The following is a 26,165-nucleotide window of genomic DNA, read 5'->3' as shown; positions in this document are numbered from 1 at the left end:
AACTGACTAAAAATGTATTTTACTTAAAGGCCCAGTATGCCGGTTTCACTCAGGAAAATGCACTTTTTAAATACAGGATGTAAACACTAACTTTCACTCAGTCTACACATCTGGGTTTATGTTAATCTTTGGTGGTGAGTTTGCCCTAAGCCCCCACTTCTCCAGCCTGTATTTTGTCATTTTGTGTTTGTTTTGTAAACAGCGGGACGTTTCTGTTGAAAGACAGTGTTTACACCCCTCCAGCCAATCGCAGAACGGTGGGGGTGGCGTGTCGCAAATGGGGCCGGGCAAATTTGCCGGCTGCGTGACGTCACTCCAGCGGCAATTTGAAAGCACGCATGGATTATTATCATTTTTTTTTCTCATTCACTCACTCACAGAAGCTTACATGTGTGAATGAGTGAGTGAAGAAAATAATAATCCGTGCGTGCTTTCAAATTGCTGCGGGAGTGACGTCACGCAGCCGGCACGTTCGCCCGTTCTGCGATTGGCTGGTGGGGTGTAAACACTGTCTTTCCACAGAAACGACCCGCTGTTTACAAAACAAACAAAAAATGGCAAAATACAGACTGGGGGGGTGGGGGTTTAGGACAAAATCACAACCACACGTGAAGAAAAGCCCAGATCTGTAAATTGAGAGGTAGTTTGTTTGTTTAAATCCTGTATTTAAAAACTGCATTTTGTGTGAGCGAAACCGGCAGACTGCGCCTTTAATGTCTAAAAGTGACTAATCATGGCAGCTACTTAAAAAAAAAATACAGTATTTAAAGTAATTTAAAAGGATTGATATAATTTAATAAGAATAATATGCCTGATTTTAGGCGCTGTATTTTTCCCAACCTTTTTTGTGGCGTTTCGGATTAAAGAATGGATTTTACTGTGTTGGTTGAAAAAAAAAAACAACAACATTGATTGCCATTTGAAAATGGAAAGATTATTATAAACTGCTGCTGTCTGGAAAGTTTTTTTTGTGTGTTTTTTTTGTTGTTGTTGTTTTTAATCAAGTATGCCTCACATATAATTATTTGATTGCAACTTGCAGAAAACTGCAAAAGGCAAACACAGCAGTCTTCTGTTACAGCTCCGATGCTGCATTTTAGGGTTGCTCTTTGTGAAAATTGCTTACATTCACCACAACATAAAAAGTGAAAAGTTCGAAATTAACGATGTGTGGCAAAAGGATGCAAAAAAATCAAACCAAAACACCAATGCTCATGTTCTAGTCACAAAAAGTTAGTGACCTCGGACTTTCAAACAAATTTAAGCATGAATCTATAAACGGCCTGCTTTATTTGTGCTTCTGCATTTTCAAGTGCTGCTTTGCAACCGGAAAAAACGCTCCCAAATCTTCATCCCCGTATAGGTTTAGCTCAATAAACTCGGAATGTTGGCTCAAATGTGAGTCTTTGTACAAATTGGTTTCCGCCGTGAAGTGATTGTCAGAAGTTGTCTGAAAAGTTTCAGTAGCGACAAGGAGCCTGGGTGTGTGTGGTCCTACTTGAATGGCAAGCAGATCTTCAAGTGGAGCGGTTGGGGGCGGTTTTGCGCTCAAACTTGGATGACCATCACGGATCCTAGTCGCTTTCGTAGTGGCAGTCAGGATCCAGGGAGGCCCCCGTAGCCCTGGCAGATAGACTGTAGAAGAGATAAGGAAAACGGATGAAGTTGAGGCTGGCTTAATAATAACTTCGGCATTTTGAGCAAGATATCAACATTTTGCGGAAATTTGTTGAACACGTACTCCATTTAAAACCATTGCTCATTTGATTTATCAAATGCCAGGTTTCTCTAGAATCGAATGCCCCCAAAACCAATAGGCCTATACAACAAAATGCAACCGAGACCATGCAGCCAGCTTTGTTAGCAGAAGCATACCGTTAGAGTAGCTTATAATGGGAGAACAGCTCCATAGTTTTTCTTTCTTTAAAATAGTTTATTTGTGCGTTAGTTCCCAAACTCAGTGAAGCCAACAACACATAGAATTACTCTTTAGCTTAGCAAGTGTCAAGGCAACGGATTAGTACTTCTATTTTAACGAGCCATTAACAGCATACCCAACAGATTTCCGGATAATACTATAGCTTATGTTGATTACTGTTGACTTTATGAGAGATTCAACCCTTTGTTTATTGCGAGACAGTTGCTTCATTAGCTTATTTTCTACTTCATTCAAAAAGCAATAGCTAACACAAGGGCTAGCCTTGTTAGATTATCAGTAGCAAAATGGTAGTATTTTGGCATAAATGTAATTCACATTGCTTAAATCGTAGACTAACTTTTCTATTTTGACAAGTTCGACTAGCTATGTGGACGAGCATGTAGGCTGCCCATTTCCAGAGCATTTATAGCAGAGTATGTATAGCTTTTTAGTTATTTAGACACATAGTTTGTTCAATTGTTTTAGTTACATCAACAGGCAGCAGGCCAATAAAAACATTGCAAAATGTAGCTAATTTGTCGAATTGGATAAACATAGGCCAGTGGGTGGGGCTTGTCCTGTGCTGTGATTGGCTAAGCAGAAGGTGACTTCATTATATTCTCAGAACTTCCACTGTATAGCCAAAATTGTGAAATATTGCTTTTGCTTTCACTTTTGGAAGCAGTGCACAAACAAATATTGAAGGAATATCATTTGTCAACACTAATAACTGATTCGAGCAAGGACACAGCAGCCTTGCAGGCTAATACGCAGCACCACAACACTCGCCACCCTCTGGTGAGTCACACCATGCTCTAATAAACATATTGCTGTATATTATTTTCCTTGTGAGTGTTGAGGGCATGATATTCCTTCACAAAGCCAACCCGACATTACCCCGCTGGGATTAGCATCCATCTTTTGACTGTCACTGAGGATGTCGTTTGGAATAGATGGCAACAAGGTGGAATACGTGTATGGGGGCCTGCGCTGACTACAAATGGAGAATGATGTTTAACGGACGAGTGGCAATGATTTAAAAAAAAAATAAAAAATATCATATATGTATGTATAAGTATAGACTCAGGCACTAACCTGGTCTGTGAGGATTCGAGGCTTAATATCAGGAATGGCACCCCCTCTCAGCTCATCTTCCACAGCCATGAGTCTGACAACAGGGAAATAGAAAAACATGGCGCTTGGCAAAAAAAGAAGAGCTACAAAAGTATTTTTTTTTAATCATCAATTCATTATTATTATTATTAAAGTCTTGGCATGCTGTGTTTGTTTGCTACCACCCACTCCGACAATATGTTTTATGCTTGTCATCGCAGATAGATGCAGAAAACAACAAAAAATGTTGACTATGCTGCTTTTACACCAAGATAGGCTAACGAGGATGCCTCTTTCTCACCAAAAATTACCATCAACGTTTAATAACTACATTCAGCATTGCCATTTTTTTCTTTTCTTTAAACTTTACTTTTATTTTTAAAAATGTTAAATAAAAAGACCGCAAATGGCTGAACTTTGGATCCTGTGTTAGAACTATGGCTGTCTATTCTGTGTATATGCGCCTGTGTTTTATTTTTCCCATATAGCTATTGAATATTTTAGTCCATTCCCCCCAAAAGATGTGTGTTAGGGTCGGGGTCAAATTAAAAGTAAATGAAATCGACATAATGGACGGCATACGTTGGCTGAAGCATCACCTGTTGATGATGCCTTTGATTTGGGAGTCCTTCTCCACTTGTTGCTGCTTAAGACGCCGCTCGCTGTCCTCCAAGCGACATTGGTACTGCTGCAGGATCTTGCTGGTCTGCTGCTCCTGCGACACGAGCCTCTGCTCGTATTCCTCCAGCTTGCGATGGGACATCTTCAGGCGCTCTTTCAAGGAGTGGATCTCCTCCTCGTACTCCCTCACCTGCAAGGGAGGATGCAGTTGCACTTAATAATAATTCATTCAAATCAACAGCTATGGACAATTTTGACTCTTCGGTTAGCCGAAGCTAACTTTCGGTAACACCTGTAAAAACATCTTTTTACTTTTTATCTGTGTACCAATTTTACCAGAGTCCAAAAATCCGTGTTGCTTACCCTCTCCAGACGGGATTCGTCCATGCTCTTGGAGTACTCCTTAAGCTGGCCCTCGCGGTCGGGCCGCAGGCTCTCGATGTCGGCGGAAAGATGCGGCATGTTGGACACCCAGGCCACTGTGCGCTCATTCAGGTTGGACTGGGAACCCTGAAAATGACGAGGGAAAAAAACAAACAAAAACAAACAAAAACAAAAAAACAACAAACATCTGGTTACAGTTAAGATTTGTTTGTTCTACAAAAAATATTGAAATGTTTACACATGATATTATTTGAGTATTGTCGCTAATCAAAACAGCAGCACGTACTACCAAGGCACCCAAATAGTTACACTTAAGTAATGTCACTTATAATTGTATTGAGATGCAAAAAGCTGAGGAACATCAGTATGGGGCTACGTGAACTGTTGCTAACCAAATCAGCAGTCCCTACCCAGACATATAGACAGTTTCACAATTGAATTAAAGACTCGTGTCATATTAAAGGGATACTTGACTCATTGAGGCTTTCTCAGCAGTAAAAAGTGAATATTTTGTCTGTCAATGTGGTAACTTCATTATTTTGCCATGTACAATTAATACCTTTTAAAAAGTAATTTTTCTACTTGCTGTCTACTGATGATGACATCACCTGTGCTGAGGAAGTAGGTAACGACCAATCATGGCTCACTTTACTGATCAAACCCAGAAAACAGGTGAGCCATGATTGGTTGTTACTTCCTCAGCACAGGTGACGTCATCATCAGTCGACAGCAAGTAGAAAAAAAAATACTTTTAAAAGGTATTAATTGTACATGAAAAATAATGAAGACTGCGATTGGCTGGCAACAAGTCCAGGAACACCAAATGGCTGTGAATGTTGCATTCTTGGGGGAGATTTATGTTAAAGGTTACAGTGCTCAACATAAATGAGTACACCCTAGCAGGTTTGTAAGTCCGCCTACTGCCGAGAGCCAGCTGAGATAGGCTCCAGGACCCCCCGCGACCCTTGTAAGGAAGAAGTGGTCAAGAAAATGGATGGAAATAATGAAGAACCACATTAATGATAGACAAAATCTGAACTTTTTACTGCTGAAAATGGCTCAATGAGTCAAGTATCCCTTTAAGAACCCGGCGACATCTTTAACAACAATTTCTAGTAGACTCTCTACCTCCTACAGTTGAGTAATTAAAAACCAAACGACTGACCTGCTTGTTGCCGAGCGGCTTAAGCAGATGTTGCTGCGGAGGCTGCAGCTGTTGCGACTTTTTGCCGCTTTTGGTCGGCGTGTCCGTCGAGTCGTCGGCGGTGGCGGCGACGGAGGATGGATTCTGGTTCTCTTTGGCGGCGCCCGTTTGAAACGGCAGCCCGGGAGCCGGACTGTCCGTCGCAGCCTCCTGCTGCTGCGTTTGTGTCGGTTGCTGCTGCTGCTGTTGTGGCGGTGGCTGAGTTTGCCGCTGTTTGGCCTGGACAAAGTTGGCGTCGCTGGACTCCAGCAGGAGATTCCTGCTTTGGGGTCGGGCCTTGGGCGGCGTGGCCGTGGCGTTGACGGAGCGCTGGGACTTGAGCAGCTGGGGGGCGATTGAGGACTGGCGCACTGGGTGGACGGTCGTAGGAGGTGTGGCCAAAGAGGCGGGCGTGCCGGTTCCGGTGGGTGTTTGGGAAGCCAGGCCCATCATGTGCTGCTGCTGCTGCTGCTGCTGCTGGAGGGATTCCTGAAGACACAGTTTGAGAGGAGCGAGAGCTTGAAAAATTGAACACCAAATGGCTGTGAATGTTGCATTCTTGGAGGAGATTTATGTTAAAGGTTACAGTGCTCAACATAAATGAGTACACCCTAGCAGGTTTGTAAGAAAACCTTTAGTTTCCTTTCAGAATCAAGATTATTATTTTTTTTTTATGGGATACTATATTATACATAATACTCCCATAAATGTGGGTCATTTATTGCAAACATGATTTGTTAATTACTACACACAAAAAAGTAGTTTTCTTAACAATTGCTGAAAAACATTTTGCGCAAATAAGTAGACCCCGAGACAAAAACTGACAACTTGTTCATTCCGGGCCGAGCAGACAAGTTGCTATCTATAAAAGTCATGGAGGTTATAGAAAATACTAGATTTAGTCGTTTTTGTTGAGGGATGCCTTAATTTTTTCATTTTTTTTTGCCTTAATTTGATTAAACTATGCATTTTGTAATTATGCATTCTATTTTCAACCTTACTTTCATGTTGTGAGTTAAGCACATATTCTACAGAAAACATTTAGTCAATTATGTTCATTGAGATATTGAATAAAATCTTTAAATTGTTTAAAGGGGTTGTACTCATATATGCTGAGCACTGTACAATGGAAAAATTCTAAAAATGTGTCCATTCCAAAACCTTTTAAAATGTAAAAGTGGGTGGTTTCAAAAAGAAGGTGTGTCCTGTCCTGTTAAACACATCTAGATGTCAATACCAAGAAATAAAAGCTGGAATTCAGAACTTTTGACTTCTAATCATCTTTTGATTTGAAACCCAAATGTTTTCAGTATAAAACAACAACAAAAAATGACCTTGCCGTTCCAGTACTTGCTTATATTGTAGTGTAGGAACTGCTGGATACATTTTATTCTAGTATTCCTTTCTGTCCCAATTGGTATAAGATGGTTAATAATATTTGAAAAAAAAAAAAAAAAAAAAAAAAAAAAAAGACAAGTTGGTAATTAATTCAACGAGAACAATCGTCCTAACACCAACTGTATTCCATTGCATTCCATTGTATGATCCATTGCAGCCCACGCAGCAGGCCAGAAATAGCTCAGGACACTCCGGTACATAACGGTATCATTAGAATCACTGCAATCTACACAGAGTGGGTGGCAAATAACAAATGGTATTAAATTATACATTTCTAGTTCCTGTTTTTCAAATGTAATGTGGTACACCCCTTCTGTGTTACTGGCTACAACCATCCTGAACTGAGGACCCCCTGTATGGTGCAAAAATCTCGATGAATGTTTCAAAATTCACTTGGGACAGAAGAACACTAAATGAAATTCAGAATTTGTGCATTACTTTTTAATCTGACATTTAATAGTTGACACTAATTTTTGAAGCAGCTAGGCGTTTGCATGCACAGAAGTCATCACACACTTACCTGCACCTGCAGTGAGAGCTGATGCCAGACGAAGTCATTGTTCTGGTTCTGCCGGCTGAAATCGTCGCTGTAGCTATGCGAGTGGACGATGCTGGGCTGCACCAGGCTGTTCTGAGAGCGCAGCGCCGACAGGTCCTCGCTGCGGGAGAAGGCGTTATTGCCAAACGCCGGCGTGTAGTCGTGGTGGCCGTTCTCGGGCTCCGGGGCCAACAGGAGGGGCGGTGGCGGAGGCTGGGCCGGGGAGTTTTGCGCCGCCAGGTGGAAGAGGGGGTTCTGGAAGGACAGCGGGTAATGCATGGCCGCCGCCGCCTGCTGCTGCTGCTGGGAGATGGACTCGGTGGGGCCGCCGATGTGGCCAATCTGGCTCAGCCTCAGGCCGGAGCCCGCCGAGCCGCTGGGCAGGTGGCCGCCCATTCGGAGGGGCCCGCCCAAGTTGCCGAAGCTGTGGCCCAGGCCGGCGATGGAGGCCTGGGAGGAGGTCAGCATGTCCCCCACGGAGTTCAGGTTGGAGATGCTGTTCATGCGCGAGTCTTGGAGGTCCATCATCGACACGCTTTTGTTCACACTGTGAACCTGACAACAGCAATAACAACAGAACATAATTAGGCAGGATCCAAATCAATGTCCTTTTCTCCTCAAAAAAAAAAAAAAAAAGTCTGAAAATTCTACCTTGGGGTCCGGTTCCGTGATGTCCGAGCTGCTGGTGCAGTATGCCGGGCTGGAGCGGGCCAGCGGTGGCCGGGTGACGTAGAACACTTCCCGGGACGAGCGCAGGTCTCGTTCAGCCTGCCGCCTCATGTTGAGGTTGGACGAGAGGGACTCGACGGCCGACACGGTGGGGGGTGACGGCAGGCGTGAGATGTCGATAGAACTTGAGACATTAAACAGGAGCAGTGATAGTGCATCTGGTGGGACACTGCCCCACCTGACCCAGCAGATGGCGCTTTTTTTTTATCAATTCAATTTGCAACTTCAAAATGTTAAGATGATTCCTATTCTGACTTTTTCCACAAAAAAATCTAAATAAAAGCCCCAAATTAACATTTTTTTAAATTACTAATTTACACATTTCTTGACTGATTCAAATCACTCTGCTCTCTCATATTCCATTGTTTCCCCAAAATTTCAAAAGTACCAAATTAAGATGTTTTTTAAAAATATATCTAACTGTAATTTACACATTTGTTGACCGATTTAAACCATTCCAACTTTAAAACTGTTCATCTCATTCCTATTCCCTTCTTTGTTTTGTTTTTTTTTCTTCAAAATAAAAGCTCCAAATTAAGAAATTTTAAAATACTTTTACCTCTAATTTCTCCATCTGATGACCAATTCAAACCACTCTAACTTCAATCTGTTCAGCTCATTCAGGACAAGTCCTATCATTCCATATCAATTAATATCATTATCATGTCACGTTTCCCTATTTTTTTTAAAAATTTATTTCAGCACTAATGTGCGATTTCTTCAAGAACTGCATCATCTAATTTTACTTTCCTTCTTTTCTGATAGGAAAAGGGAGGAGTCCGTTTGAGGGAATCATGTATTTATTTATTTATTTTTTCCCTTTTTATACACAATATACCTGTTCAGCAGATTTGTCATCGGATAACACCATTTGAGCAATATACAAACACCACTGGAATGATTTATCATGGCAAATGCAGTGTGTGTGTTTGGGGTGAGGGGGGGGGCATTAAAACTGTTATTGCTCTCACGTAAGAGTTCTCATTTAATGTGTCTAATGAGAGCCAGTGTCATCTGATAATAGGAAGTGTGAGGCTGAGAAAAAGGGGGTTTTACTAAGAGGGTCTGGGAACAGATGGTGCTGGCAATTACCGATTGATAAAATACTTACCTCCTTTGGAATAAATTAGGTGACATTAGAGGGGCTCTCAGAAATAAGGCAAGCATTGTGTTTGGTGTCGCAGAATTCCCATCCTGTGAGCTTTCTCGTTCTGCTCTTCGCTGTTAATTACACCCGTGTGACGCTGCTGTGTCACGCCGCGTTAAGAATTACCCGGCACAGTGAGGCCTCCCGGAGGACACGATCTATTTTGGTAAATGGAGGAGGAGGGGAAAAGTAGCGGGATGGGGACACCTACCTGTTCAAGTCGCGCATCATCAGGCTCTGGAAGTCGGACGACATGAGGCGATTGAACGTGGGCCGAGAGAAGAGTCTGTCGTGGGGCCGCTCGGGCTGGTGGTTGGTGGCGGAGTGCAGCTGAGGGTTCCGCAGGGCCACGCTGATGTCGTTCAACAGCCGAGGCAGCGGACCCAGTTTGAGAATGGCGTCCTGTGGGCAGGTTGGGGAAAATGTCACAGCAACCAATCGGAATTGTACTGTTTTCATTACATGAAAAAAGAAAACAAAAAAAAATGTGTACATCACACAACCTTGCTGAGCTGGCCCATGACCTCCCACAGCAGGCTGTGCAGCATGGACAGCTCCCTGCCGAGGTCGATGTAGCCCTCGAAGCCTCCGGCGTTCCCTCCGGCGTCCATGTTGGAGATTTCGTAGAGGAACTGCTGCATGGAGCCCCACTCCATCTCCAGGAACTCGTTCATGAAGTACATGTATTCTTCCTTGGGCCCAAACCTACAGCGTGTACACATTTATATTGACGCTAACGTGTTACTAAAGTGGAACAGGCAATTAATTAAAATGATGTTGCCGCCTAATTCACTAAACACGTGAAATCTGTCAATAAGTGTGCTGCCAACCAGATTGCGCCCCGGTGCGCCGGCAGTATTTACACGAATGTAAATTAAGTAATTTGCATACATTTGGTGCATATTATGCACACCACAATGCTAATTGATATACACCGTCTCATTCACTAACGCCTTGATATGATATATTATTAGCCAAAGAACCATATTTGTTAACTTGGCTTTTTGACAAGACAAGATATAACATTATTTGCATTAACAGATAAGGAGCTATTTATGCTAACTGATTGTGCAAGGAACCATATTTGATAAATGAGCCACTTTATTAGCCAAGGAACCATATTTGATAACTTAGTTTTTTGGCAGGACAGGATACAACATTATCTGCATTAACAGGTGAGGAGCTATTTATGCTAAACTATTGTGCAAGGAACCTTATTTTCTAAAAGTTCACCAGTGAAGGGACCATATTTGGTAAGTCAACCTAAATTTAGTCCCTGATCTATTAATAGGCAAGGACTCACTTGCTGAAGCTAGCCAGGTTCTGCATGACCTTGGCGATGAGCGTGAGGGTCCGCGATGTACGCTCCGCCGGGTACTCCTGCGTCAGGCTGAAGAGAGAGGGCGACATGATGGCTGGGCACATGAAGCGGAGGAAAAGCGAGGAGCTGATGAGGCTGTCGGCCAGGTCCTCCCGGCCGCGCTCAGCGCACCGGGCCCGCCAGGAGGCAAACACTTCCTTCAGGTCGCGGGGGAAAATGCTGGAACAGGTGTGACAAGGCATGTCCGTCAGGGAGTGTGCAGGAGATTAATAAAGAAGAGTTATTTTGGAGAGATCACATACACACCAGAGAGAGTTGATGATCTTGCAAAGTAAAAGCTCACAACACATGCGAAGGTTAGCTTGGTGGTCAGCCAGGACTGATGGCGGAACTCGCATGGGGTCCACTTCGCAGTTCTCCTCAGATTCATATAAGGCTCGGATGAAGTCACCTGAAGGAGATCGGGAAATAAATAGTCATTTAGCCTAGAACCATATTTGATAACTTATCTTTTAATGTGTATGTTAGCTTAGCCTCTTGTCGCCGTTACCCAGCAACTTAGCTTTTTCCTATGTGGTAATTTAGCCCATATTAGGTAAGCAGCAATAATTGATAACGTATATTATAATGGACAAGGAACCATATTTGGAAACATTTTGTCAGAAACGAACCATGGTAACTTAGCTAATTATCAGGTAGGGAATCATATTTTGAATTTGACTCTTTATCAAGGAAGGGACATTTAGTAACTCAGCCCTCTATCGGGCAAGAACCATATTTGGCAACTTAGCTTTTGACCTAACTGGAACCATATTGGTAACTTCACTGTCATCTTCCAGCAATGTACAGCAATAGCAATTTTTGTGTTTCCCCCCAAATCTTACCTATCCCTTCCTTGAGATATCGGTGACCAATCAGCTTGAGGTACTCCTCCACAGCCTTTGTGGCGAGCGTGTTCTCCCGAAAGATCATGTGCTCACGCTCCATGAATCGATCTACCTCACACATGGCCATGTCAGACAGGTACTCCTGAGAGCAAGGCGACAATTGTTTTGGCAAGTGAACGATTTTCACGTTTAGACCTCAATAGCGGTCTTGTTCACCTTAGTTTTCCCAGTGCTTTGGAGGATGTGCACCAGAGCAAACGCCACTTCCTCCTTGCTCTTTACGCTCAACAGCGGCTCCAGAACTGCGCACAGTGTTCGGTAGTTGTTGGTGATGTACTCGGCGAACTCCTTGTACAGCTCCATGGGGAGGATGTTCATGGTCTGGTAGCGTGACTTGACGCGGAGCGAGGCGTTGATGACTTTGCCGCTCCCAACGCCGCCGCTCTTGGCCAAAACGCTGGACTGGATGACGGGGTACCACTGCTCCACAAACTGTCTGCCCGTGATGCTGGAGATGGGGATGCTGACAAGGCCGAGGTATGTGCTTTTCTCCTAGAATCATAGCAACATGATGTAGCCCTTCATCTGGAACCATATTTGGTATATGTTTATATACGCATGCAGATACTTGGTAAGTCAACCCAATATCGGGCAATGAACCAAAGCTGCTAATATCTTTCAACAGAAAAGGAACCAAATTTGATTAATAAAGCCAATATACAGCACATTACCTTGCGTCTCTTTTTGTCCGTCTCCTTGTAGAGGTGCAAGCGAAGGCTACGGATGGTGGGCAGGTTGTTGAACTCAAAATGCTCGCCCCAGAAAACGGTGTCCGTGCGAGGTTTGCTGGTGGTGCGGGCGTACAGCATGTCGTCCAGACACAGCTCACAGTAGTAGCGCTTCTTGGTCGGCAGGTCCCGGGCTTCAATGATCCATAACTTGAGTACGTTGTCCACGCGCCTGCTGTTGTCCTGGACAAGGGGGAGGGGTTGCATTGAACTCATTCACTCCCAGCCCGGTTGTTGTACTGGATTTTGACTAATTTTGCAAGGCCCACAGAATATTGTGTTCTATTGCCATAAAAACGTGAAATCAACCAAAAGAAAGATTAGAGTATCTTCTTTCATCAGAACAAAAAGTATATTTCTATCTAGGGTTATGGTAACATTCATGGTGAAAACCCTGTCAAAAAGAGCTTGCTGCAACATGGCCCTGGCTGATCTCTTATACTCTGCTGCCACCCGCTGGCCGCTTTTTGAAATAACTACCATTGCATTAAGCCACCTCTTCATGTCAGAAGCTGTATCAAAGCCTTCTGTATGCAATCGCATGAGAAAAAACAAAACAAAACGTTTAAGTATGTTTTTGGGAGTGAAGAACAAAGCAATAAAAAAACTTATTTACACATATTTGGGTTTGAATGGCCAGAACCTCAAAAAATACTCACATTTGATTACTGATGCTATTGTCTCTGCTTTAAATCAGTCGTCAATCAATAAGAGGTTCACCTTGTTGGGTTTGACAGCTCTTTGCAGGTTTTCAATCCACTTGTCTCTCTCTGAAGCGGAACGGCAGGCGAAACATTTTGTCCCTGAATTGGTGGTCACCTAAAGATGGAGGAAAAAAACAAAACAATTTCAGCACAGCCAGCCTAGGCAAACATAACTTTTCATCAGTCAAGGAACCATACAGTATATGGCAACTTTGCTACTTATTAGGCGAGGAGCAATAGTTGGTAACTTAGCCACAGTACTGCATTCACGGCTAAAACTAGTACAATGAATTAGTCCCATGTCGTAATATGTGCCTCATAGTTTTGTGTGCGGAGTAACAACAAACTCTCTCCCTCTCTCTCTGTTTCTACTGCATTTGGAGAATAGGAAAACCATGGAAGCTAATTAAGACACAGTAGTAATGAAGAGGTTAGTACCCACCTCGAAGCAATACTCTTGTCCTAAAATGCTGGAGTGGACCGGTTTTATGACGGCATCTTCGTCCAGCACCAAGTCTAAAGCCTCGGCTGCGCTGCTGGGAGAAAGCAGCGACTCGTGGGAGTGGGATTCTTTGAAACTCTGCTGCATCAAGCGTGTCCTCGTGGGAGAGAGAGAATAGAAAGAAACAATGCGTTTACTTTCACGGCTCCAAAGTATGTGACTGTCATCATCCTTAAATAAACTTAGCCAGAAAGAAAAGACTTTGATTCAATACACAAGTGAGTCACAGACACTCGGGGAGTCCTCACGTATCACACCTGACAATCTAAATATATTTTTAGACACGATCCTTTTATAATGAGTTTTGGGGGTAGTAAAGAGGCGAGAGTACTGGGCTTTCATTTCTTGCTGTTTGCAGTTTGGCTTTGTTGACTCGATTCATCTGTGCCATTCGTTAGCAAGAGTAGCAGCCTGACAGAAAATGTACACGGCAGGAAATCATTTCATTTCTAATGAAAAGGAAAACAAGTGAGTGGAATTACAGCTTTGCAAGACGTAGCAAATTTTAATTTCAATGTCTAGCTTGGTTGAATTTTTGGGGGGAGAAATTATCTTGATTTTGTTCTTCCTCAGAGAGTATCAGATTCTCAAGAGACCCCTTAATATGTGGTAATTGCTAGCTGTATCATTAGCGTCAGTACGTTGATTTAGCCGCAAACCTTTTTTTTTTTTCTTTTTAAATTTTATTTATTTATTTGTTTATTTTTTACATTTCAATAATGGGTTTGGTTAAAACATTTCTGAGGAATTAAAGTTTTTTTTTGTTTTTTTTGTTTTTTTTACTTCTTCAGAAATAATTGGATGAACACAAAAACATAAGTGACCATCATTTTGGGACATGGTGGCCATTTTAGGCAAGGCAAAGCAAGTTTATTTGTATAGCACATTTCATCCACAAGGCAACTCAATGTGCTTTACACATGAAAGACAACACGTGTAAGCATCAACCAACACATTAGTTATCATTTTAGGAAAAAAAAAAGTAACTAAAGCATGTATCCAACATTTATGCAGCAAAACAAAAACAAAACAAAAAAAAAACAAATTTTGAGGCTATGCCAAGACAGTTGTGAAACAAAAAATAGTGCATATGTATTTTTTCTTAAAAAATAAATACAACGTTCATGAACCAAATTGTTCATAAACTGGTTCATAAACCAAATTCCACTTTAACTTATTTTAACAAGAATATTTTTAAATACTTTTTATTACTCAATTAGCTTTTCCACTGCACTGTGAACCTAATAACTCTGCTCCAGTCTTTGAGGATAAAAAAAAACAAGGGATTAGTCAGGAAATGAAGCAGCAAAATTAAAGCAGTAGCGCTTTGGAGTGTTAATTCAGTGCTGTCTTTAATGTCAATCAGAAGATGCAGGAGATGAAAAAAATAAAATAAAATCACAAACAAACTAAACGCAAGCTTGGCAGGCGACTTTGAGCAGCTGCGATGGGAAGAGAGTGCGAAGTTGGCTGTCGGACGCCTTCGCGGCATCATCGGGGAGAATTAAGCGTGTGTGGGCAGAACGGGAAGCCGGCTGTGAAGGCAGCTGTCAGGCAGCGGTATGAACTGGGGCCAGAAAGTCAAGGTGACCACGGCACCGACCCTTACATCACCCCACAGATTTAATGGATGGAGGGTTTTTTGTTTCGTTTTTTTTTTTTTTTTTTTGGGGGGGGGGGGGGGGGGTTCTTACTATGTGGGTTTGCATTTAGACTTAATTCTTCTTATTTATTTTTTTTAGCATGGTGATAATCAACATTGGACACCGATGCATATCCTCAAAATGTCTTCTTCAGTCTATGTTGTGATTTATTAAGCAAGGAAGGATATTTGGTACAGTAATTGAGATTTTTACGGGCAAGGGATGATATTTTATTTTAGTAAGAATGGAATGATATGGGAACAGCATTTAGCATTAATATTGTGCACTGTTTCTCTTTTACATTTTTTAAGGGTAAAATGCCACTTATGGAACATAAGTTAGGCAAGGAACGAAGTTGACCTTTTAATGGCAAAGGAACCCTATTTGGTACCTGTTAGGGTTATTATGTATATATTATTCCATATTTACTCTTTTTTATTACATAGAATTAATTGTAAAGTATGTATTCAACATTTCACTATCTAGAGCTGCTGCAAGTGTCTCCAACAGGACATTTGTTCCAAATGAGTGGAATGCGAGAAAGAGGAACTTCACTCCAAGGCAGTAAACAAACACAAAAACTAGTGATTGTAAAAGTTCTATGGTTCAAGGCTGTCTGCTGTTTTTATGTCACAATGCTGCTATTTCCCCGCCTCCTTTTAGTGACCATTTGTTCGCGAACTCCATTAAAAGACAACAAATGTGAGTGTGTGTCAGAGTGGGCCAGAGGCATGTGATCTGCACACAACTCTCTCTCTCCTATCTCTCATCGTATACGAGTAAAAGGCCTTGTTTTCTCATTTCATGTCTCCTCATTTGTGTATTTTTAAAAATGTCATAGATGGTGTTTAAACTTGACAGTATCTTTGCTTTGAATGGGCCAAGGAGGACTTCAATAACTACAATTTTATTGGGCAAAGAACTAAAATTTTTAACTTTAATGCCCCAGCTTTATCCCACTTTTTTTTATAATATATTAAACAACACTGGACACGCATATCTGCCCCCAAAATGTCTATTTTCTCCCCCTTGTGGCTCGCGTCAGCACAATAGCTCTACTTTCTGCCTCGATGTCTTCACTCCCCGTACGTGTCGTGACTGAATTGTGTTAGAACAGCAGAAATTTTCTGACAACAATGCTGCCTCGATTCCTCGGAGACGTGACCCCGCGTTAGGATGAAAAACAAGAATCTGGTATCACAGCCGCAGGAACTGCATGTTTTTTGTTGTTTGTTTTACACGTCATCATTCCAGATGTAATAAAATATATTACATATATCAAAAATATTCTTAAAAAGAAGAATGACCAACCTCTCTTGATCGGCGCTACGAAACCGGGGCAGAATCATTTGTCGGAAGCTGCTGGTCCGGTCCAGTTTGGGCTGACTTTTGGCCCTCTTGATGGAGCCCTTCAGCCTTCGATTGAGGAAACTCTGAATTTTGAAAAAAAGGTGAGCAAATTGTTAATTATCCAGCAATTTGCATCCTCCTTTCGACTTGCTGTGGACGGACAACTATAAATCCAATATGATCAAATAAAATAATTCACAAATCTTCACTTAAATGTGTCTTTGTGCACTCACTGGCTGTCTGAAGGACTGCGGGGTGGCGTTGGGAGGCGTTTCCATGCTTGACTGTCGCACAGAGGCAAAACTTGCTCTGCGTGATTGGTCTGAGTGGGAGGGGAAAAAATGGCATCATGATGAGTTAAGTTGCATTATTAAAAAACAATTAATTTAGCTCCAATGTCAAGCACGACAGATTAATGCCACAACTCTCAGGGAAGGAACCATGTTTGGTAACTTAACGGCTCAGGGGCCATATTTGGTACATAGCTTTTAATAGTCAATTTCATGTCAATAGTCAATTTCACTAAGCTTTCATTGAATCATATTTGGTAACTTCTGACAGGTCAAGAAAAATTGTGAGTGATCTTAATCACAGTCATGTATTTTCAAAGCATGAGAACTTTGACTTTATTTTTAGCTTTATTTCATTGACAGACTGTGTCGGTTCCACTGAATTAGCAACCACGACTGGGCACACACTTTTTTTTTTAAAGGGATACTTTACTTATTTAGCCATTTTTTGCAGTCAAATATTAATATTTTGCTTATAATAAATTTGATATTTTCATTATTTTTCATGTACAATTAGTACCTTTTAAAAACACATTTTGCAACTTGCTGTCGACTGAAAATGACATCACAAGGGCTCAGGTAACCAATCACAGCTCAGTTGTTTTCTGGGTTTGGTCATGTGACATTCACAAGCTGAACTGTGATTGGTGACCTGAGCCCTTGTGATGTCATTTTCAGTCAAGTCAGCAAGTTGCAAAATGTGTTTTTAAAGGTACTAATTGTACGTGAAAAAATGATGAAAGTATCAAATTAATTATACACAAAATATTAACTTTTTAATGCTATAATGGGCTAAATAATGAAGTACCTTTAAGTTAATGACAAATCTACAACAGACAGCTAACAGGTTAGAAACATTGTTGATAAAAACACAAAGACATACATCCACAGCAACTCTGTTGCTTACCAAAACAGCAGCACCGAAACACTGAAGATGGCATCTTTAATGACAATTGTGTGTGCCAAAGTTTAGCTCGACTCAGAACCATAGATTATGTAACTGTCATATATAATTAAATTTAATGTGGGGGAAAAAACACACTTAAATAATAATTGAACGAGATTTAAGTTGGAATTTTATGAGAACAAAAACAAAATAATTCACTCACAATTGAATAAATTCAGTAATTTTATGGAAAATGCGAAATTGTTTTGATTTAAGTTGTAATTACCCAAAATAAAGTAAGATGACAAAATAGTCAAATGTTACGAGAGAGGACAAAAATAATCACAAAATTCTCTTATCTTTGCCTCCCCCTTCCATAAAATGCTCAGTGTTAACCCTTCAACATGCATCACAATTTTGTTTCTCCACATTGTGAATATGAGTGATCTGTTTGTGATCAAATGTTCGCTCTTACAACACAAAGCATCAATTTCCTGTTCTTCCTCAATTTTAGTTTCGTCTGCTTCTTTTGACTTCAATGACTCATGTGAGCAAAATACACACAGTGTCATCTTGTGATTTCCTCCCAAAGCCTGCAAATGGGCCGCTCGCCAGGTTCTATTCTGAAACCTGGGCTAATTGTTTGGTCTCCATAGAAACGACTAGCTCGCGTTCGAACCGCTCAAGGTGGCGGCACGGTACAAAAAATAAAAAATAAAAACGCAGACGCACGTCCTGAACCTGAGCTGTTTCTTTGGCGGTGAAGCGGCCACCTGATCGACTAATGTGACGCAAAACGCAAGTGTGTGTTTGCTGTGTGTGGGCGGCTCCAGCCTCTAGCTCGCTGCGATACAGAGGAAGAAGACTGCGGAGTGGGTGTTAAGAGAACCATACTTGCCACTTATCATGCGTCCCCTCTACGAATACAGTACATGCATTTTAATTCAATCAGACTTGAATGAAACCGCAGACAAAAAAAAAAAAATGTGCAATGTCAATATATTACGTTCCCAACTTGGCGCCACACCGGCAAGATGTGTTCAAACTCACCAAAGATTGGCTTGGTAGCATTGAATTTTTGAACATGCAAGAAAGGGGAAGTCAACCGTAAACATTTCTTGACAACAATATGTTATATGTGACCTCACTAATCTAAACCTGACATTCTGATTAATATCTCATTTGTGGAACGTGAGTTATGAAGCAAAATCTAGCCGTTTTTTTTTTTATCCATCTCAGGGGGCAGCCATTTTGCCACTTGCTGTCGACTGAAGATGACATCACAGTTTCTCAGGGCTCCAGGCCACCACCAATTACAGCTCACCTATTTTCTGAAGCTGCGCTGTGATTGGTTGTTACTTGAGACCTGAGCAACTGTGAGGTCAATTTCACAATTCAAAACCGCTAGATTTTGCTGCTTAACTCATATTCCATTCATGCAAATATATTAATCAGAATCCCATATTTAGACTAGTGAGGATTAGGGATGTAACGATAAGCGCAATATTGTGATATCGTGATATTACAACTGCCACGATATCGTCGTCGTCATGTTCACGATATTTAAATACAACACATCTGTTAAAAAAGTCGGGTTGATTTCCATTTGTGCAGTTCTAGCACCCTCTGATGTCTATTTTTTTTTAGTGCAATTTAATTTTCATTTGGGATGTTTTGCCTCTTCTATGTTTAAAATCTTCACTAATTGTCAGATGAAGGTGAACGTAACATGCCTGTGAAGCAAGTCAATATGTGGAAGAACTCAATGTATGCATGCAGTAATAACATAACAATAATAATAATAAAACAATAATAATAACATAACATTGATGTTATGTACAAAAGTACAATAGTGCACTTTTTTTTTTTTTAGTATGAGCGCTTTTTTTTTTTTTTTTTTTTTTTTTACAATATTGTACCCTTTTTTAAATATCGCCAACCACCCCACAATATCGTGATAATATCGTATTGTGACATTTGGATATACATCCCTAAGTGAGGATACATAGAATATATTGTCAATTTTATTTATTTTTTGTACTTCCCTTTGAAGCCAGTTTCATTTAGCAACGTTAAATTTAGACGCACAAAAAAAGTCTTAACAGCCCATGCCCCCCCCCCCCCCCCCCCGCCAAAAAAAAAAAGACCTGCCATTTTACGCTATGGGTGTCATAATTAATGTCATAATTAACGGCATCAACTTATGCAACACGATACAATTCCTGAGCAAACTGAGGAAATTCATCCCAAGTGCCCCAAAAGCTGCCACGTGTCAGCAAACAAGCAGCCGGTCTGTAAAGTCTACTCTGAGTCTGAAGTGGTTGATATGCCTAAAAAAAAAAAAAAAATGTTCAAGGAGTCCGACTTGCTCGTTTGAAGCCAGCCGTCCAGGCGATCAGCCTCCGTGACGGCAATGAGAACAAAAACGTATCAACTTGATGCCTCTTTGACAAGCTGCCGGCGTCGCCCAGGAGGTTTGAGGCCGAGTGCGCTTAGAGGCGGAACATGCGGCAAAAATCCCAATGAAGCTTGACATGTCAAACACTTGCACGTCTTTCTTGATCATATTAAACCCACTGTACATTTGAATGTGACCTTGAATTATCACATTCAAAATCATTTGGATGCTTCGCAAAACAGCAGCTCTGCTGTTGCCGTGGCAACCCCAAATCGCCTACTGTACTAACATTTGGACCAGCCTGGACACCTCCAAGGTAAAAATTTACATTTCCAATTATGTATTCAAATCACTATTTGTATTAAAGCTGTGACTGCAGAAGTGTTTAAAGTTGCATATGAAGGGTTATAAGGGTTGCATAAAAAAATACTTGTATAAATACAGTACAAAAAGAAAAGTATTAAAGTCACAATATCCATCCATTTATCCAGTCATTATATGTACTGCTTATCCTCAAACTATCCTGGCATATTAAGCTGTAATATTATGAGAATTAGGTCAAAATATACAAAATACAATATAAATATGACAATCTATTTTATTTCTAAAAAAAATCTAATACTACATGATTTAAATGGTAATTTTATAACAGTCATAAACTGAGGAAAAAAGTCTAAATATTACAATGAGTATAAATTGTGAAAAAGTAAAAATTTTGAGAGAAAAGAAAAAAAAAATACAATTAATTTGTCTTATATTTAACATGGCAAACCCAAACTGATGACAAAATGTTAGTATTAAGAGAGAAGTCAAAACACTAACCGTGATAATTTTATAGACATTTAAGAATTTGACAAGAATGAAGTTGAAATATAATGTAACAATAAGGTCGCAATCTTGTGCAGAGGTCAAAATAATACCAGTTTTATCAAAACAAAACAAAAATGGTAAAGTCCAAATTACAAAAACAAAGTCCAAATATTACATTTAAAGTGAAATATTTTTGGGAAAAAGTCAACCATGATGTGGTATTATTATTATTTTCTTTTAGAATAAAGACAAATGAGGAAAAAATACGTTCAAATCTTAAAGGAATACTTCACTTATTTAGCCCATTATAGCAATAAAAACTTAATATTTTGTCTATAATAAAGTTGATATTTTCATTATTTTTCACAAACAATTAGTACCTTTAAAAACACATTTTGCAACTTGCTGTCGACTGAAAATGACATCACAAGGGCTCAGGTAACCAATCACAGCTCAGCTGTTTTCGAGGTTTGGTCATGTGACATTCACAAGCATTTTTCCCTCATAATAATATATATTTTTTAAACATGTATCACTTTTCCTACATTGTAGGATGAAATATTCACAGTTGTTTTTTTTCTTTTCTTTTTTTAAATGCATTCTAATCCCATCTATAGACCACATAATATACGATGCAAAGCTCTCTCATGACATATTAACATTTAAAGAAAGCAGTAGCTGTGCTCTCGTGTGTTTATGCAAAGTGTGGAAAGAAAGACAAGTGACACTTCTGACTGCTGCTATTTTTAGCCCTGCAGGCAGCAATCAAGTAAATAAAAAAAAATAGGGCACAGGAGGAAAAGAAGAAGAAGAAGAAGAAGCGCTGCAGGATTTGAACAGCAGAGGTGGGTGGAGGGGTTGAGGTAGCAGCGCGCAGTGTGGGGGCGGGAGGTAGCTGCAGAAGGCCAGCTCCCATTGGCTAAAACGTGGACATGGACCTGAGGGGGGCCTCAGCATGTAATAACGGCACGTACAAATGACAAGAAAGAAAGGGACTCCCAGAAAAAGTCTCTTATTTGTTTTGTTTTTTTGGGAGTCCAGCATTCTCGCCTTTCACTCGGCACATGCAAGCTAGCCGAAGGGACTGTGGCTTGGTTGCCATGGGAACATTATTTGCTCTCCGCCACACTACTGTGTGTTTTTTCTAAAACACAGCGTGGTGAGTTTGCAAAGCGGATTTAACCACACTTGAAACTTCCTCATCATAATACTCTTCAATACAACAGCAGAATTTCTCACATAACGTTACAACTTTACTCAAGTTAAATGGTCTTTTGTTTGCATAATATGACATTTTCTATTGTCATAAAATTGCATTTTCCCCCCCGAAATATTACATTTTTCAAGTAAAACTGTGAATTTGTTCTTGTAAAATTGTGATTTTTTTTTACATACATAATCTCATAATGTTATCTTTTACATGTAATATTGCAACTTTATGCTCATAAAATTTTGAATTTCTTGTGCACATTGCAATTAGGCCTCATAAAAATGGCACTTCACTCATATGATTTCATTCCCGAAATACAGGACTGTCTCAGAAAATTAGAATATTGTGATAAAGTCCATTCTTTTTTGTAATGCAATTAAATAAGCAAAAAATGCCATACATTCTAGATTCATTACAAATCAACTGAAATATTGCAAGCCTTTTATTGTTTAATATTGCTGATTATGGCTTTTTTTTTTTTTAACTTGGTCTGAGGAAATATTCTAATATTTTGAGATAGGATTTTTGAGTTTTCTTAAGATGTAAGCCATATTCAGCAATATTAAAATAATAAAAGGCTTGCAATATTTCAGTTGATTTGTAACGAATCCAGAATGTATGGCATGTTTGCTTATTTAATTGCATTACAGAAAATAATGGACTTTTATCACAATAATCAAATTTTCTGAGACAGTCCTGTAATTATGACTTTCGCATAGTACTTTAATTACAAGCTTGTTCTTGTAAAATTGTTTTTAATTGCATGATATTGCAACTGTACTTTCTTAAAATTACAACCTTTTCTTCTTGTTTTAAGTGTGACTTTTTTGTGTCATATTTACAACATAATTCTTGCAACATTGCGACATTAAACGTAATATGAAAACCTGATTTTTATAAAGAGGCAACGTTTTTATTTAAAATACAACTATCCATCCATTATCTGTACTGCTTATGCAGTTATTTTTCTTTTCATTAAACAGACTAATATGAGGTCATGTGAGTACAGCCATGTGATTATTTACTAAAATACATATGCGGGGAAGCATTTTTGTAATTCATGATCACTTTGAGAAGTCCCTGACAGCAGTTTTAAGCTTGCTACGAAATTGGGTAGATGTCTACCAATTGAGGACACGTGCCAGAAATTCAACTGGAAGTCGGCCATTTTGAGCAAATCCCAAAGCTTCGACAAAATCTTACCGGGGAGTTGGCCCGAATGCACCCCAATCAGAACCTCATGTCCGAAACAAATTGGCGACGATCTCAGCTTCAAAATGGTTAGTGACTGATTTAGAGGATTTTCAGAAAGTTACAATAAATAAATACAATTTAAACAGTCCCTGACACTAATTTCACCCATTGACACGAAGTCAGCCGTTTTGGAGTGAAGCAGCAATTTCAGGGTTCCAACTCTGACAAAATCCTCCTTGGGAATTCACCCAATCGGAAGCAGCTATTCAGACAGATGGGCGACACTAAACTGCCAAACTTTTTTTTTTTTTTCCCCCTACGCCATCAGCTTGGCGGAACATGGCGTCAATGTTTGATGATCATATTGGAAGATTCGCCATGAAAAACAGGTTTGCAGTTTTCCATTTGGATTACTATGATTACTATTACTATTTTGACAATAATATAAATGCAACATCCCAAATCATCACCAAAAAAATCCTTCCATTGATATATACGTACACATACATATATACACACAAAAAAACAAACCAACAAGCCACGTCAACTATACGACCTCCATGGCGGAGGGAACGTGAAACACAGGACGTGAAAACGACGTATAGCAGGACGGTTTTGAGCGCACTCACTTGGGGTTAAAACGCCGGGTCCGCCACAGCACACTTCCACTTGACCACCCAACCCAAACTGACCCTGATGCGGCAGCCACGACTTTGACGACGCGTCCATGCAGCTACAAGGCACACACACACACAAGTCAAGTGCTTTATATTCAAGTCGTTGTGCTTATTTTTCCCTTAATATTTGGAGTTGAACGTATGATTTCCATCATCCTGTCACAGGTCGAAGCAGCACAGCGTATCGCGGCTGCCCTTTTATGGCCTAAATGTCACCATGGCAGCTGCTCAAACTCAAGCTGTTCCTATGATTAATTGATAGGATTTTTTTTTTTTTAAATCCATGTTACGTTTGCTCTTTTTTCTGATTGAAGCAGGAAGTCAAAAAATATTAAGAATAAAATGTCCAAATTGCAGGAAGTGGCCTGTTAACTCAAATTGGACCATTTTTGACAAGTCTAGTAGTGAAACTGTAAAAATTATTACAGGTTATTGTGATTCCTCTATTTCCTATTGCACTTTTTCCAGAAATAACTTGCATTTAGCTTCATTGCTAAAGCAGAAGTGAAATAAGGAGTACTAACCAGAAGTATTTTTTTTTGTCTTTCATTTGAAATACTCTGAAAGACTTGGAATCGACGACTCTCAAGTCAAGAGCATTTCCCTGACGCGTTATTAATGAGAACAAAATGAACTTCCAGGTATCAAAGCGCCCCCAAATTAATGTTGTGCCTGGTTAACGTTTCGTGCAGTTCCATTTCAATTTCAAGTAGTCACTTTAAATGAGTAAAATTGAGGGTGTAGTATCATGACAATGCTTTGTTTTTGCAGAAAAGAACACACAACATTTGATCATGGCAACAATGAGGCCAAAAGCTGCTTTCTCACTTATAATCGCCATTATAATTATGTGATTTTATTTGGTACTATTGTCACAAGTGGATGGGGACAGCGTAACTAAATGAAGGTAGACAGAAGTACAATTGAGTACTTTTGTACGTCACTATTGTAAAAAAAAAAAAAAAAAAGAAGAAAAAAATCAATATTGTGTGCTGAGACTAATAGGACATAAGGTAAGTAAATGTCTCATTTGTACAAGGTAATACAAAAGCGACAAATATGATATAGGCAGAAGGAGACTATTGCTAACGTCTCATTTGTACAACATAGGACAAACTAGTGCAAAAGTGACACAAAGTGATCAGCTACTAGCTAGCATGCTAAATTAGGCAGTTTGATTCTTTAAAAGGTTAGCAGCAACACGTCAGCACAAATATACATTGAGTGGGCCGCTAAATTAGCATCACTGCTACATTTTTACCCCTCTGGACTAATCATACTTGTTCACTTTTGCTGAAAATGTGCATGGCAGGGGTATATTAATACTAAACAGGTTATAGTCTTGACCATGTCAATCAAAAACTGAGCAATTTTTTACCCCCACACTCCCTAAATACTGATTCCAATGAGTGTACAGATGGAAGACCCCCCACTTGCATGTTTCGCTGCCAAAATGACATTGTACAGCACTCACCCAAAAATGATGGGGGGTTGCTTCCCAGTGATGAAACGTTGACAGCTCAGTCACATCCAAGGCTGCAGACCCACTGGGCCGGTAGTCAGGTTGCCACGGCGACGGCTGAGAATCACACCTGAGCGTCCCCCTGGAGTGACCCCTCACTCATCCCCTGCATTGGCCTGCAAGTGTGCGTGTAGGCCTCGGTCAGGTGTTTTATGAGGAAATGTGTGTGTGTGCAAATCAGACAATGAAGCACCATCATCATCATCATCATCACCTCTCTTCTTCCTGCTCTCCTCCTCCAACTCTAGTGAGGACCACCAGCGGTAACTGGGATGTTGCACTCTCTCTTTGGAGCCTGCTGGCTGTGGTCATGATGCGTTCACGGGCACATGGAATCAGTCGGAACTCCCGTCCAGCGTTAATAACACTTTCCCCCCTCGCAGCGATGAGCCGCGCACGCATCCAAAAAAGGTAAACATCCACATTTTTGCGGCATTTTTTCTCCCTCTCTCGGTTCGGCTCCACCTCCCTTTATGAGCAAAACTCTTGGGGGGGGGGGGAAAAATCCACACCGAGGTCCAATCGAGTCCGGTACCGAACCGGCGTTCTCTTCCGCAGACCGATTGCGATTAAAGACGGCGGCAGGAGGAGGAAAGAAGAGTCGCTCGCTCAATGGATGCGCCTCTCCCTGGAGGGCGGAGATAGCGCGTGAGATAGACGGTTCGGGGGAAGCGGGTTGGGGGAGTGAGGAAGCACCGCCTACGAGACCCGAGCGAGTCCACCCTGCGAGTGCTCTCCTCCCGCTGGAGGAACCCCACCGCGCCGCTTAATTGAAAAGAGATTGGAAGTGTGCGATAGAGCTCAAATTACACCCCGAGTGAGTTTAATCTCCCACACTGATGTCACAATCACTTATTGCTACTTTCTATTTTACATTTGTGAGGGACAAACGGTGACTTTGACGTTCAACGCTAACAGGGAAAGTCTGTCAAAAAAGCTTTTTACACTGTTA

At 40.7% G+C, this 26,165-nt stretch overlaps 1 protein-coding gene across 3 annotated transcripts; it reads right to left on the bottom strand.

Annotated features, from left to right (window-relative positions):
• Positions 1–973: 973 nt before the first annotated feature.
• Positions 974–26,165, bottom strand: syngap1a (synaptic Ras GTPase activating protein 1a). Of its 3 annotated transcripts, XM_077507227.1 has the most exons (21): positions 25,428–26,164; positions 25,166–25,329; positions 23,644–23,747; positions 16,460–16,548; positions 16,188–16,309; positions 13,174–13,330; positions 12,748–12,846; positions 11,971–12,210; positions 11,456–11,791; positions 11,237–11,381; positions 10,659–10,803; positions 10,335–10,571; positions 9,535–9,736; positions 9,243–9,433; positions 7,807–8,008; positions 7,138–7,710; positions 5,202–5,708; positions 4,016–4,162; positions 3,631–3,842; positions 3,014–3,086; positions 974–1,635 (listed from the first exon to the last, which is right to left on the bottom strand). In XM_077507227.1, the coding sequence occupies exons 3-21, from the start codon at positions 23,741–23,743 to the stop codon at positions 1,597–1,599; spliced, it is 3,816 nt and encodes a 1,271-aa protein (XP_077363353.1). In that variant the 5' UTR covers positions 23,744–23,747; positions 25,166–25,329; positions 25,428–26,164; the 3' UTR covers positions 974–1,596. The 3 variants fall into 3 exon arrangements, with proteins under 3 accessions (XP_077363353.1, XP_077363354.1, XP_077363355.1); XM_077507228.1 differs by lacking the exon at positions 3,014–3,086 and having other exon boundaries at positions 25,428–26,165; XM_077507229.1 differs by lacking the exon at positions 23,644–23,747.

The sequence above is a fragment of the Festucalex cinctus genome, chromosome 19 (genome assembly GCF_051991245.1).
Source record: "Festucalex cinctus isolate MCC-2025b chromosome 19, RoL_Fcin_1.0, whole genome shotgun sequence".
In the NCBI taxonomy this organism is placed as follows: domain Eukaryota; kingdom Metazoa; phylum Chordata; class Actinopteri; order Syngnathiformes; family Syngnathidae; genus Festucalex; species Festucalex cinctus.
The sequence above is the reverse complement of the archived record's forward strand: the minus strand, read 5'-3'. Positions and strand labels throughout refer to the sequence as shown.